Here is a 13,764-nt window from a genome sequence, read left to right as displayed (position 1 = left end):
GTTTGTTGTCAGTGTCCGCATAAGTGACCACTCTGTCTACGAAATGAGAGTTTCATCTGCTTCAGTGCCATGTAGCTCTAAAATAGCAGCAGAGCATGTCTAAAAGCAAGCTGATACCTTGAGCAGTAGCACTTGGCTGGAATGAAACTAGGTTTGAGACTGACCATGGAATGCTTTTACTTGTCCTGTCTTGTTCATATTATGCTCTGTGAATGAGATTATTGGGTGACCCAAATGCACAGGCAAAGACTGATGAAATGGGACCTGTATAAGGATCTTAGTCCTTTTGGATCGCCTGGAGGGATTGGGAATTGGGGGCTCCATTCCTATCTCTCAGAAAGGCACCAACGGGTGGCATTGGGGGATGAGGTTTCAGACCCTTGGCCTCTCAATTGTGGAGTGCCACAGGGTTCTATCCTCTCCCCCATGCTATTCAACATCTATGTAAAGCCGCTGGGGGCCATCATCAGGAGATTTGGGCTGCAGTGTCACCAATATGCGGATGACACTCAGCTATATCTCTCGTTTAAGTCCTCACCAGAGTTGGCTGTGGACACCATGTCCAAGTGCCTGGACTCCGTAAGTGAATGGATGGGAAGGAACAGGCTGAAACTGAACCCCGACAAGACTGAGGTGTTGCTCATGGGGGACAAGAGAAGGTTGGGAGATATGGACCTGGTGTTTAATGGGGTAAAATTGCCCCTGAAAGACCAGGTCTGCAGCCTTGGGGTCATTCTTGACTCCCAGCTGTCCATGGAGGCTCAGGTTTCGGCAGTGAGCCGGGCGGCTTGGTATCAACTTCATCTGATACGGAGGCTGCAACCCTACCTTCCTGCCCATCTGCTTCCACGGGTGATACATGCTCTGGTCTCCTCCCGCTTAGACTACTGTAATGCACTCTACGTGGGGTTACCCTTGAAAACGGTCCGGAAATTACAGCTGATACAGAATGCGGCAGCACGTTTGATTATGAACAGCCGTCGCCGTGATCATATCACTCCGGTGTTAGTAGATCTACACTGGTTACCAGTTGTCTACCGGGCCCAATTCAAGGTGTTGGTGCTGACCTTTAAAGCCCTGTATGGTTTCGGCCCAGTTTATCTAAAGGAGCGCCTCCAGCATCACCAATTATGCCGCCCGACAAGATCAGCCACACAAGATCTTCTCTCGGTCCCACCAGTTAAAACAGCTAGGCTGGTGCGGACCAGAGAGAGGGCATTTTCGATTGTGGCCCCCACCCTCTGGAATTCCCTTCCTTTCAATCTTCGTCATGCCCCCTCCCTGATAAGTTTCCGCCGGGACTTGAAGACCTGGCTGTTCAGGCAGGCCTATGGGATTTCTGGGATGGGTTAGCTTTTAATACTGTTTAGCTTAATTATTGAATGTGGTTTTCGGTTTTATATTGTATTTTATTATGTCAGTGTATGTTGCCTAGAGTGACCGTTAATTCGGCCAGATAGGCGACTCATAAATAAAATTTTATTTATTATTATTATTATTATTATTATTTGCACAACGCTTGCAGAGCTGTTTCCCTCTCTGTAATGAGTAAGGGAGCATGCTCATCTGATTTGGGAAGGAGAATTCTTCAGATAAATTTCAGTTCCATTAAGACTGAAACAAGGAATATTAGACAATATCTGCAGTAGATCATACTTGCAGTAGAGATGAATGTACAGGCAGAAATTGCTTTCAGATATTTTCATAGACTGCATCTTTTTAGATAGCTCAGTTGGCCAACAAACCGTTTAGAAAAGAAAGGCTCTGTGTTGTCCCTTGACTAAAATCATTGTAGGACTAAAGAAAACATATCACAGCAAGAAAAATACTTCCTGCAGATTGACTAGCCAAAGGGGTTTTATGGCACATTTATTTAAATGGTGCTGGGCACCAGCAATAATTCATATATCTGCCTTGCTTCTTTCCTCAATCCTATACAACGTTTGTTTAGAAACCAATAACTGCCCTTTTGTGGAACACTTATTAGTCCATGGGTCAAGAACTGAAAACTGACGCATCAGTATTAGGTACGGTGCCAAATTTCATTACAGGTTTTTTGAAGGGTGTATGTCGCTGGATTGTATTTACATGTGATAGCTCATTCTGATTGTTTGCTTAAGCTTTTTATGATGATGTAATCAAGATTGCCAAAGCCATCTTTTTCTAACTTTTCTAATTTTTTAAATTTAAGTTATAACATGTGAATAAAGTGTCTGATCTTAAATTTTAAAACTGCACTGGAAAGCTAATGGATTCTCTTACAAATAACTAATTGTAATAATGACCTTATCCATGTTGTCATGATACAAGCCATATATCAAGAAAAAGTTTACTTTATTCCTCATTTTTATATGGTTGACTTCATATGACATTTTACCTGATCTACATATGCACCTGAAGTATATTAGACAATTGTGGAATACTCATTTACCTTTCCAACAAGCCATAGCATGGATATATTAATTCTGATAAGTCATAGTTAGACACATTTGAGCTTATCTACATTTTGTGAAATTTTACCCAATGTATGGCTAGCAGGTGACTTAGTGTTATGGCGAAGAAACATCTAGTAGTTTTGTGAGTTCAGCAACTGTTCAATATGCATATATATTTTATTTACAAATGGTATAGTGTGATCATTTTACAACTGCTAACATTTAATCTTTTATTAAATTCAATTTTAATATTCATCTTCTGAGTCCTCAACTTCAACTGCAAATTCTATATCTTTTTTTTTCTTTCTGGTTGCTGCATAATTGTAGTTTACACATAGCAATGCAAGTCCATTGGATAGGCATGAGCAGTTTGGCAGTTGACTGGAATGTACACACTTTCTTGACAGCCCTAGGCAACATGGCCACTGGATTAGGCTGATGGGAGCTGTAGTTCAAAAAAGTAACTTTTCCAAGCTCTGGCTGTTGGTTCATGCATCTAGTCAATTACAACATTGCCCTCTCTGTCATCCATCCATAATCTTTTGGCTAGATATTTGTGGCTAGGTTAGCAAACTGCATCTCCAAATTCTTTCCTGGAAATTGATCTTAAGGGTGTGCAGGAATAGCTGACCAGACTTCACCTCTCCTTGCTTGGCAGAAAAAGGTTTATAGTGTAGTCCTTTAACAGAAGTAGTGTGGGTAGTTGGAACAAACATTTGACACATGAACTGCTATAACTTCTCAAACCTCTCTGTAGAGATTTCCCATGACTTCCCTAGCTGAATAAACATCTCCTGGTAATTCTTGTCCTTTCTCAATAGTTTCAAGGGAGTTACTTTACCCTGGCCTGCAGGAGCACTCACAGTGTCGCAGCCAGGAAGGCATATAGTCCAATCAGGGCATCAGGCACATTCAGTCCAATAGAATTTGTGTTTGCTTATATCAACAAATTTTGTGTGATTCTTGTATCCACACTTTGCAAACATGGCCAATGGTCTTTCACTTGCAAAGCCAATGCATAGTGCCAGTACATTGATGTTTTCTGAAATGACAATAGATTTTGTCCCTGCCTTTGCTGCATGAAGTACATGCATCAGTATTCTACTGTCGGCTTCTTATGTAGACCTCAACTCACAGACTTCTTCCCAATAGTCTTTGGTGATTTTGAAACAGGCCTCCTTACTTGTTGCATAAAGTGTTTTGTCTTCCAACCTTGTCAGGTGCTTAGGCATCCTCTGCTATTGCACCAAGAACTTGATGAGCTCAGACTTGTTAGATGAGTTGCACAGATACCTCCTTAGCTGCTGGGTTTTGTGAAGTGATGCAATGTTCTTCAGCTGCAGACCTAGCATCTGTGGCTCACTTGCATCTTTCGGCATCTTTGATAGAAGTTTTCAGGTAAACATCAAAGACAACATCAGCCCTTTCACTCTGCATACTGTTGTGAGAAACAACGGTTCTTAGTTAAGAGACCCACAACGAGATCATTAGTGAAGCAGGATTATAAGTTTATTAAACGTTCTTGCAAGAGCGGGTGTCCACAAGGTAGGCACACCCAAGTGACATTGGTACAGTTCTTTTATCCTATAGCCCGTCGCTTCGTTCCCTCCCCTGTTTCCTCATTGGTCGAGTACTACAGGGTTTACAGCCTATCCGTGCCACCTATTCATGTCACAGGAAGTCCCGCCTCTGTTTACATCTCCCACTACTCATATTTTAGCTCCCCCATACTCATATTTATTATTACCCATATTTGGTATATCTCCCTCCTCCCCTGTCAACAGATAGAGCAGAACCTAACCACAAACTGTCTTTGTCGCACCTGTTTCCTGGTATTTGTGTCTATTTTAGCTTGTTTTCCTTGCTTCACTAACTACATCTTTACCCCTCCCAAACAACAACCAGCATTTACACAAAGTCACACATCTACACAATTTGAGCACCCTGCAAAAGCAACACACTTTATACATATCACACTGTCATGAAGTATAACACAGAATATAGATTCTGCTAGCTATTCAAAAGTTGTCTCATGGCTGTTTATATTCTGCATCAAATTAATTCCATCAGTGATGATGGTGGACAGCCTGATATGTTTTCTGCTGGAGATACATTTTTTCCAACCCTTTAGCAAGCACAGCCTTGTTAGTCTTTTGGAGTGATCCATCTCCATTTGCAATGTCCAAGGCAGAGGGTTAGCTGAGGCATCTCTCATAGGCAGCTTTCTGCTTTGGACAACAAGGACCTTATGCCCAAAGAGGTTTCTGTCAGTCTTGAGTTCAACCTCTTTGGCTTTACCATAACTAAATGTTGTCTTTCTTTTAACACTGGAAAATGTTTTTAAGGTTCTGTTTGGATATCTTGTAATGAAAGTTGGTAGTTGTAGAACTTTCTTCCATATGCATCTTCCTGGAATCCAAATATGCTGCTTCTACAATTTCATCAGCTGTGAGAAGATCATTAGCCACATCAGGGGGTGCAGCTACACTGGTGGACTAATCAGTCAGTTCTGGCTGATCATGCCTCATTGGATTCAGCCAACTGTTCATCATTAGGTCAACTAAAGCTTGGACATCTGCCTCATCTTTTTTATTCTTTTTAGTTGGAAATCTGGATGTGTTATCCTACTGCTGCACTGACTAAACATGTGTTCCAACAGCTTAGCAAACATCCTCTTGTATTCCGATGCCAGAGAGTACTTAGTGACAGCTCCTTAATTGAGGCTAAAACCCTTTGTTCCTCCTGATGTTTGAGAATCTTTGTTGACTGTTTCCTCTATTGTCTGGTCTACAGAAATTCACCCAAAGGAGTTGGTAGATCCCACTGTACTGAAAATCCCCCTTGCATGAAATGTTCATGTATGTCTGGGTGTTCAGTGGGCAGCCTGGTGTCTGGGCATAAGAGTGTGGCAGGTAGCATGCGTAATTCATTCTGTCATAAGCAAAGCATCATGGGATCATTGCGTGGATGCATGCCAAATGAAGCACCCAATCACTTTCACATGATGCTCTAATTAAGCCAAGCAGAATTTCTACCATGTCCAGATAGGATACCTAAAATGCGGAGGGACTTCCATTTTCACATCTAAGATAGTTACAGTAGTCCTCAAAGAATAATCCTCCTTGAATATGAATGCTTACTAAAGATTTTCTTCAGCGAAGCTGTGCATGCATCTTAGCAGAGGTTGCTTATGCTGTTCAGTATGTCAGCCAAATCCACGTCTTCTGCATGCATGTCTTTCATATGCATGAGTGCTCCATAAACCAGCTTTTGAAGTCTGACTGCACAGTTATACTTGTGTGACTTTCCATTACCCCTGCTCCTGAACCTTCTGCAATTGTGAATCAATGCACAAATCATGCAATGCTGCATCCTGAAACTACTTTTCAGTGATGACCAAAAAAAGTGCCTATGGTGTGATATACACCCATTCTAAGTATTTCTCAGGATACTTCCATGTGATTTCTACAGCTTTTGCATGAAGTCCCTGTTCAAAAACACACACAATCTTGGACAATTGCAGAGACTGCATGATGCTGATAGACTGGTTTAGCACATCATATCCAGTTGACATTTCAGTTGCAGGGGCATGTGTGGGCAAATAGCCAATATTGTCGTGCACCAGGGTGAGATCATCACGGACAAGTATATTGAAGCCTGCAAAGCTGCTTGTTGCTTGGTCTTCATGGTTTGACATGTGTACCAGAAGCTATATGAGATTTTTTGCAAAGCAGGGTGAAACAATATGTTTGGGTTTACCTCTACAGTATAAGTTGTTGTGGCCCTTCCCTCTTGCCAATGTTGTATATTGGTAACATAAATGTCTAGCTAGAAACACTTCTCTTCTTTGTTTTCATCACCTAAGGCACTGATTTAGGCAAATAAGGCCCAGTAATCTTCACCTGGATGGCAATTCCATTGACTCTGTCTGATGTCCCCTTGCCACTGAATGTGTCCTCTAACTGGTCTATATTGGCCCAGGCCAAGACGGTTGGGATTCCAGAGTAAATATTAGATGGAAGTGCAGTGTCTTCATCAGACATTTCAAACTTTTGCATGTAGACAGCTATATCAATCTCTTGAAGTTGGGAGTAAGAAATGCTGTGACCAAGTCAGTTGGGAATCTCGATCAGCTCTACATTTCATGTTAATGTATTTATTGCAAATGGAAGGAGCATATGCTTAGGGGGCTTTATCCTGCCATGGGTAACAGCATAAACCAAAAAAGGTGGCAAGCCTGCAGTCATTTGTAGGTGAATTATCTGTGTTCTGTATTTCAATGAATGTTGTGTACAGGAATTTAATAATGGATTCTGGGATGTCGTCGTCATAATCACCTTTGAACATCTCCTGAGTCCAGGCCTCAGTGAACATTTGATTCTGCGTGTCATTTCTTATCTGCAGTGCAGCCTGGACCACAGTGTCAGTAAGTGCAGACTTCAGATGATCCCTTGTAAGGTTGTACACTGTCAGGTCACAGAAGCAATTTCCTTTTCTCATTAGGAAACTTGTATAGGACTCCAGGAAGCTCATTTTGCAGTGCACAATGGATCATTTTCTTGGTTTAATCTTTTACATTGTTAACACCATAGAAGCTCATGGATGAAATCAGGTTGGAGTCAGATCAGTCATACGCATCACTTGAGGCCTGTTGATTCTTTATGAATTAAAATAGTTCTGTTTGTGCCTCATTAGCTACTACACCACACAGATGCTTTTTTTTTTTTTTTGGTACTCTCACCGTAGGCAGAACTATTGCAAGCAGTCTCTTCCTTTGTATAGACATGGTAACAGGACCAGTGGTAGTGAACTGCTGCAGCAACAAAGTCTGCTTTCACACATGGGGCTGATTGTGTTTGTGTAATCGATTTAAAAGGTAGTGCTTCTGTCCCGATTTCTAAAATCCCTTTCACACTGCAGTACCTCTTGCGTTAAGGAACAGCAGTTTTTTCAGCCAATATACCAGCATTTTGCACAACTGTCTTTCACACGGCTTGTTTTCGTCCTTCATCCGTTATACACATGTGCACTGTTCCCCACTGAGGTCTAAGATCTCGTCCCGTCGCCATGCAAGCCCTCTCCCTTTAGCATCTGACTTTTTAAATTTTCATTGTGTCAACACAGGGGAGTGTGTGTAGGAAATGCTGCTGCTATCTCCGCTGATGCCTGAATACCAGTACAATCTTCACCAGGCAAAGAAAATCCCACTCCACTAAAGGGCAGGAACACACTGCATGCTGGGATGCCTGTCACAGGAGCAGCTGCAGCTATTGAAAAACTCCCACACTCTTCCAGGTTCCCAGCCTTGCTAACGGATTATTTCTGGTATCATTTATCACAGAAATATGCACTAAACTTGCACTACATTTTACTAGAATTCCGGCGCTAGCTTGTACGTCGTGTGAAAGATCAAATATAATGCGCAAATTACCAGGTAAGGAATCGTCAGAATAACAGAATAAAGTGCAGGGTGAAAGCAGCCAAAGTCTCAGCTGACTATGGCAATCAGCCTTGCATCCAATTTCCGAATGGCTGCACTTCAGATACTGGCATCTGCATGTAGTTCACAGCAATGAATGAGGGGCTCCCTTGTTTTTTGCCCTTTCAGACACTTGGGATTTTTTTTTGTCAAGATGTACTCTGCTGTATAATCAATAGAACAGCATGGTCCTTGTCTGCTGGACCTTTTTTTGAACTTGTTCCTCTGTCTTAGATTCAATAATTGTGTTACCTTCAGCAATAATAGCATCCAAACCTTTTTTCATTGTAAACATGCTGTGACACTTTCTGTGGTATTGTATTGGATAATGCTAAATCTTTAGCCCATCCTTAAGATGCGTGAAGGTTTCTGATTTCTGCTGCCTTCAACAATGTTTGCCATGACTCAAAGGTTTGAGGGGACACCAGTCTTGCATTTGATGCTTCAGTAGAACAGTGAATAATGCAATCCATACATGGCCGCTTTTGTGGTATCATACTTTCTCTTTCTGATGAATCCATTTTCACAATAGGCATTTCTGTATTTAATCTGTCATTCTCTGGAACTTGCCTCTGTCTCAATCTCCTTCCTTTCCTTTTTTGTTCCACCACACTCCTCTCCCTCTTGTCGTGAAGACCAGGCTATAGTAATTGTAAAGGGACAAACTTATAAATAGAAATATGGAGGAAGCCACAGCTGAGGCTAGAACACATTATTAATGCTAATAATATTATATTTGGTCACTTGAATAATAAGAATCATAAAATGATAACACTGTAACATTTGTAAATAAAAACATGCACACTGAACTCACAAGACTACTAAATATTTATTTGCAATAACACTGTCACCTGTTATCCATACATTGGGTTAAATTAAATAAAGCATGGATCCACTCAAATGTGTCTAAACTATGGCCTATCAAAATTAATTTATTCATCCAATGGTTTGTTGGAAAGGTAAGAGAGTATCCTACAATTGTCCAATACAGTTCAGGTGCACATCTGGATCAGGTACAGTGTCATATGAACTCAAGCTTATAGAAATGAGGGGGAAAATAACCTTTTTCTTGATATATGGCTTGTCCCACAAAAACAGTGACAGATAAGGTCATTATTGCAATTAGTTATTTGAAAGGATATTCATTAGCTTTCCAACACAGCTTTAAAATTTAAAATTGGACACTTTGTTCATATGTTACAACTTACATTTAAAAAGCTAGAAAAAAGATGGCTTCGGACATCGTGATGACATCATAAAAAGCTTAAGCAAGGAGTCAGAATGGGTTATCTCATGTAAATACAATCCAGAGACGAATATCTATTTTTAAAAAAACACCATGAATTTTTGCTACTTTACATGACACCGATTTTTGGTCTGGCCCATGGACTATACATCCCTTGTGTGCCATGTGTGAAAGTTATGAGGACAATTATTGCTTGTCCACTAGGTGACACTGCAGCTGTAGGAAGACAGCCTCTGGTCAGTCTGGTGCCCCTTGCAAAATGCATGCAAGATTATGGGCATCTTTAACGTGGAAGAATGAGAAAGCATGTCAGCTTTGTGCTACATGGTATTATAGGATGATACGTATGATATTCCCTTTCTCGGTTACAGAGCACAGTTGGTAAATACAATGCTTTATAATTGGTTTTCATGGTACTCCCATTTCCCAGTCTATAATTTGTGAGTAATAATGATCTACTCCAAACTGGAAGAAAGTGAATTGTCTAAGATGATCCATTGTAGTGCATCAATGTCTAGAGAGTCTGTCTACCCTAGACATTACTTCGCTCAATGGAAGAGCATCCCTCCCTGGGCCCATACTGTAAAGAAGCCATTGCTCATCCCTCTGCCTTTTGTGATACTCTTTTTAGATATTTTGTAAGAAGGCTATGAGAGCATGACTTGGCTAGAACTGAGGGAGAGTCAGGACTAGGAGTACAAACTTGCCACAAGGGTGCTGATCTGTGTGGTGAAACAAATGTCTAGGCCACATCCTAGTCTCTCAGATCAATAAAACTTAGCTCCTTGGGCAATACTGACAGAGACATTACACACTAGCCATCAGATCAAACTGTTTCCATTAGCCACATTCAGAGGGGGAATGGGTTCATCTTCTGATCAGTTGTGAAACCTCTTAGAAGCAATTTAAAAAAAAAACGCACTCAAGCGGCTCCGACCAGGTTTTATAGGGAAAAGGGGTGGGGTTTAAGTAGTGTCATGTGCCCTGGTTTTCAGAAGAGAGAGATAGGGACACACTGGAACAGGCAGAACAGTAAGCGTGTTTCTGTCCTCTGGCTGCAGTCCAATACACATCTACCCATTGACTCCAGTGAAGATTACTTCTGAGTAGACATGTATTAGATTGCCCCCCTCGCTGGATTGTCACCTTGTAGTGGTGAATGGGCTTGCCGATCTCCCCACATAAAACAAATTCACGCACAGGCATCTTCCAAGCAAACCAAACCAAACCAAAAGTCCCATGGCGATCGGCGAATGGCAACGGGGGCAGGACTGTGAAATCCAGAAGACCCTAGTCATGGGCAGTGGATACAGACTCAGTCGTCCTGGCACAAGGACTGAGGCAGTTGAGTAGTTCGGCAGCTATATCCACGACTGAGCAGTCCTATTCAGGAACCACTCTGCTCACCCCATATGGGGAGGGGGCTAGAATAGGTGCCCTAAACATAGCCTGCCTCATCTCTCTCCCTGACTGGATTACCGCATCCAGTGGGGTCGCCATTTAGCGGTCGCAAAAGACAATTGAATTTTGGAACATGGAATATACGGACATTGCTGGACAATAGACCTTATCTTGGAAGACAATCTTACTCGGCCACGAGTGATCGCCAATGAATGAATTAGATTGCCATTTGAATCACTTAATCTCCAGGAGAAGTGAAAATTGGCATGGCCAATAAAGATAAATGAGGGCACAGAAATTGTGAGAGAATGAGGTTGGTACAGCCTGGGCTAATTAGAACATGGTTTTAATGATGTTGTATGCAAAAGCAAAATGTAACTCCATTTTCTCCACACTTAGCCCTAACCATCAGACTATCCTTGTATTGCTCTACTTTAGCTCACATTCCTTCATGCTTTTGGGCTGTTTCCTAATGAAGAGCACAACTACGGAAACTTGAGGTGTGTCTTGGTTGCGAATTTCCTCCTGCACATTTACCTTTGTAGCATTTATTGGCTACTTTACTACTTTAGACGTGACTAAAGCAGCTTACAATAGTAAAAGAACAAATACTGTACTATAAGTAACTATATTTAATCAGAAAATGAGGTTTGGGAACATGGTCCCTGGGGAAAAAACGTATAGCGGGGCAAGGGGAAATCCCATGTTGACCTTGTGTGCTGCTGTGTGAATGTTGGTGTCTGTAGTGGTCCTGAACTCCTTCCGCCAGGAAGGGGATTGACACAGGCTCAGTTCAAGGCACTCTTGTTTTGCTTGCTGGGATTCTATGTGCTGCCTTAGTATGCCTAACCCCAGAAGAAAATAATGTGAGAACCTGCCTTCAGCTATTCTCAGACTTTTGCCAGCATGATAGCCAAGCTAAACTGCTATTGTTGCAGCCTTAACTGTCTTCCCAGGTCCTTCAGAAATGGGTAATAAGATGATAGTCTATAACCATCTCTCCCTCATTATTTTCCTAGCAAGCGATATAGCTATGTCTAATATATATTAGACCGCTTAATTCATGCAGGCTTTCCTAGTTGGCCTATCTGCAATTTCTACAATTCACACAAATGAATGCATCAATTTTTAATGAGTCCAAGGGAAATTTGAGTGTTGTCCTATAGCTTTTGTTGTTTTAGAATCCTTATATTAATTACCAAAGCAATCAGAAAGATTGCAATTTATTATGAGACATGGGAAAATGTAATAATTTGAGTATGTGTTTTGCATAATTAGCTAGCCTTAGGCAAGCCATTGTTTGTGCCTCACACCACCATCTCCACAAACTGCACACAATATATTTGGCTGGCCTGTCTTCTGCAGATAGAGTATTATACTTAGGACTTTTGAAGCAATTTACCAGAAAGAAGAAGTTTTGGGGAATATACCCTCTCTTTCTTGCCTGTATTTTGAGCCTGTGCTCTCTTCACTGATGGTGCAAGTAGGAATGGATCATTCCTTTTTCTTGTCCATGTCAGGTTTGCATGTGTTCATTCATAAATCTCTCCCTCCCATTTCTGCATCCATCTGTAAGTTTATAAAAACCACACACCCCAAACATTCATGTTATATGCATTTTTCACAAAGTACATATTTTATATGTATTTTGGTACTTTTTTGAGCTGTAAATTTAGAAGAAGTGTGAAAACGGAAGGAAAATTGCACTCTTATCTGTGTTTTAGTTCAGGAAGTGCAAATCAAGTCAGTTTTCTTTAAAATGCAACTTCAAACCAATCCTATCACATGTAGAATGTATGTCATCACCACCTAATGCAGCCTTGGATCAAGGCTGTGTGTTTGCCTGGATGCCACCCAACAATCAGCAGTGGCACTCTGTTTCCTTAAATAGTATCTGGCAAGAGTGGTCTGTTTTCTTTAAAGAAGAGGGTAAGTGAAAATATATTTTTGGCAAAGTCATAAATGTAGTTTACGATTCTTATCTTGTCCACCATTCACATTAAGATCTGAGTGGCCTCTTCTTTTTGCTAGGCTGATCTTGGCAGATCCAATTTTCTGTAATAAACATTATTTGCTGAAGGCACATGGAGCATGGAATCTGTGGATGGCATACATTTAACTTTAAACACCTGAGTACCTGCTTTGAAGTTCCCGGGCCTAATCAAGTTTTCTTGGCGTTAAAGAGGTATAAATATCATATACAAGGTTGGTGCAGCAATGCTAATATATTACTGATGTAGACACAGAAAGCATGTATGCTACATAAAGTGTGACACTGTGTTTTGGGAAGCAAGAGCAGAGTAGATGAACTAAACTGCAAGCACCCATTTGATACCTAATTCGCATCTATAGGGCAGCTTGAGACAAACTTTATGAATCCTTTATGCAAAACTGGTAGCACATTGACACAGATGCCATGCCTCTAAATAATTTTGTAAACTTTTTTTAAAAATCCCTGCTTATGTGCATGAATCTAAAATCATCTTTAAATTTTCCATTGGCATGGTGTTTGTGTGCTGTGCAAACTGAACGAGGAACAAATTTGACGCGAGTTTAACTGTGAATGGAATTAAGGTGCACAGTTTTTGTTAAGGATGTGCAGTGGATTAGGACAAATCCCAAGCTGAAACACGGTGCTGCAGAGGAATGGGCTTGTCCAAAGTGAAGAAGGATCAGTGTGAGGTGCCCCAAAGTGAAGCAAGTACCCCCCAAAGCACCTTGTTATGACTCAGGAACTCAGACACCAAAAAAAAAAAAAAAAATCTGCACACAACCTGTGCCCTAAAAGCAAAGGTAATGTCTAAGAGAAAGCTCTGTTGCTTTTGGGGAGGGATATTGAAGTAAATAGATAGCCTTGGTTTCACATGCTTTTTTGCAAGTTCTGTCTCTGCAGGACAGGAACATTATTAGGTGGAGAAGTTGGAGGGGGTTTTTTGTTTTGTTTCTCAAATCCAGTTCTCTCCCTTTACCCACCCTTTCCTTTCATCCTACAGTTCATTCCTTACTTTTGATTCAGACTTGCTGTTTCTTATCTTGTGTTGCTTGTTCTTATTACAGTCCCCTTCGCATATTCTGAGAACTTCACTTACATTCACCTAATGTCTCAAGTTATTTTATTCAGCCATTGTCTACCTAACATGGTTACATTGTTTGAGCCTTTGTGTTTGTGCTTCTTTACACACAAGCCTTCGTCTGTCTTGAGT

General features: G+C 41.1%; 1 protein-coding gene across 4 annotated transcripts in view; it reads left to right on the top strand.

The window, feature by feature from the left end:
• PROM1 (prominin 1) overlaps window positions 1-13,764 on the top strand; it is a 159,094-nt gene that overhangs the window by 126,230 nt on the left and 19,100 nt on the right. Inside the window, exon 26 of one of the 4 annotated variants that reach the window (XM_061585451.1) lies at window positions 12,593-12,695. The exons of the other annotated variants lie outside the window; for them this stretch is intronic. Within the exon in view, the coding sequence (XP_061441435.1) occupies window positions 12,593-12,680 (88 nt within the window). The 3' untranslated portion in view covers window positions 12,681-12,695. Of the gene's footprint in view, window positions 1-12,592; window positions 12,696-13,764 lie in introns of those variants that run through there. 4 annotated transcript variants of the gene reach the window in all.

Source organism: Rhineura floridana, chromosome 9 (assembly GCF_030035675.1).
Source record: "Rhineura floridana isolate rRhiFlo1 chromosome 9, rRhiFlo1.hap2, whole genome shotgun sequence".
Classification (NCBI taxonomy): domain Eukaryota; kingdom Metazoa; phylum Chordata; class Lepidosauria; order Squamata; family Rhineuridae; genus Rhineura; species Rhineura floridana.
This window is presented reverse-complemented; position numbering and strand designations above follow the sequence as displayed.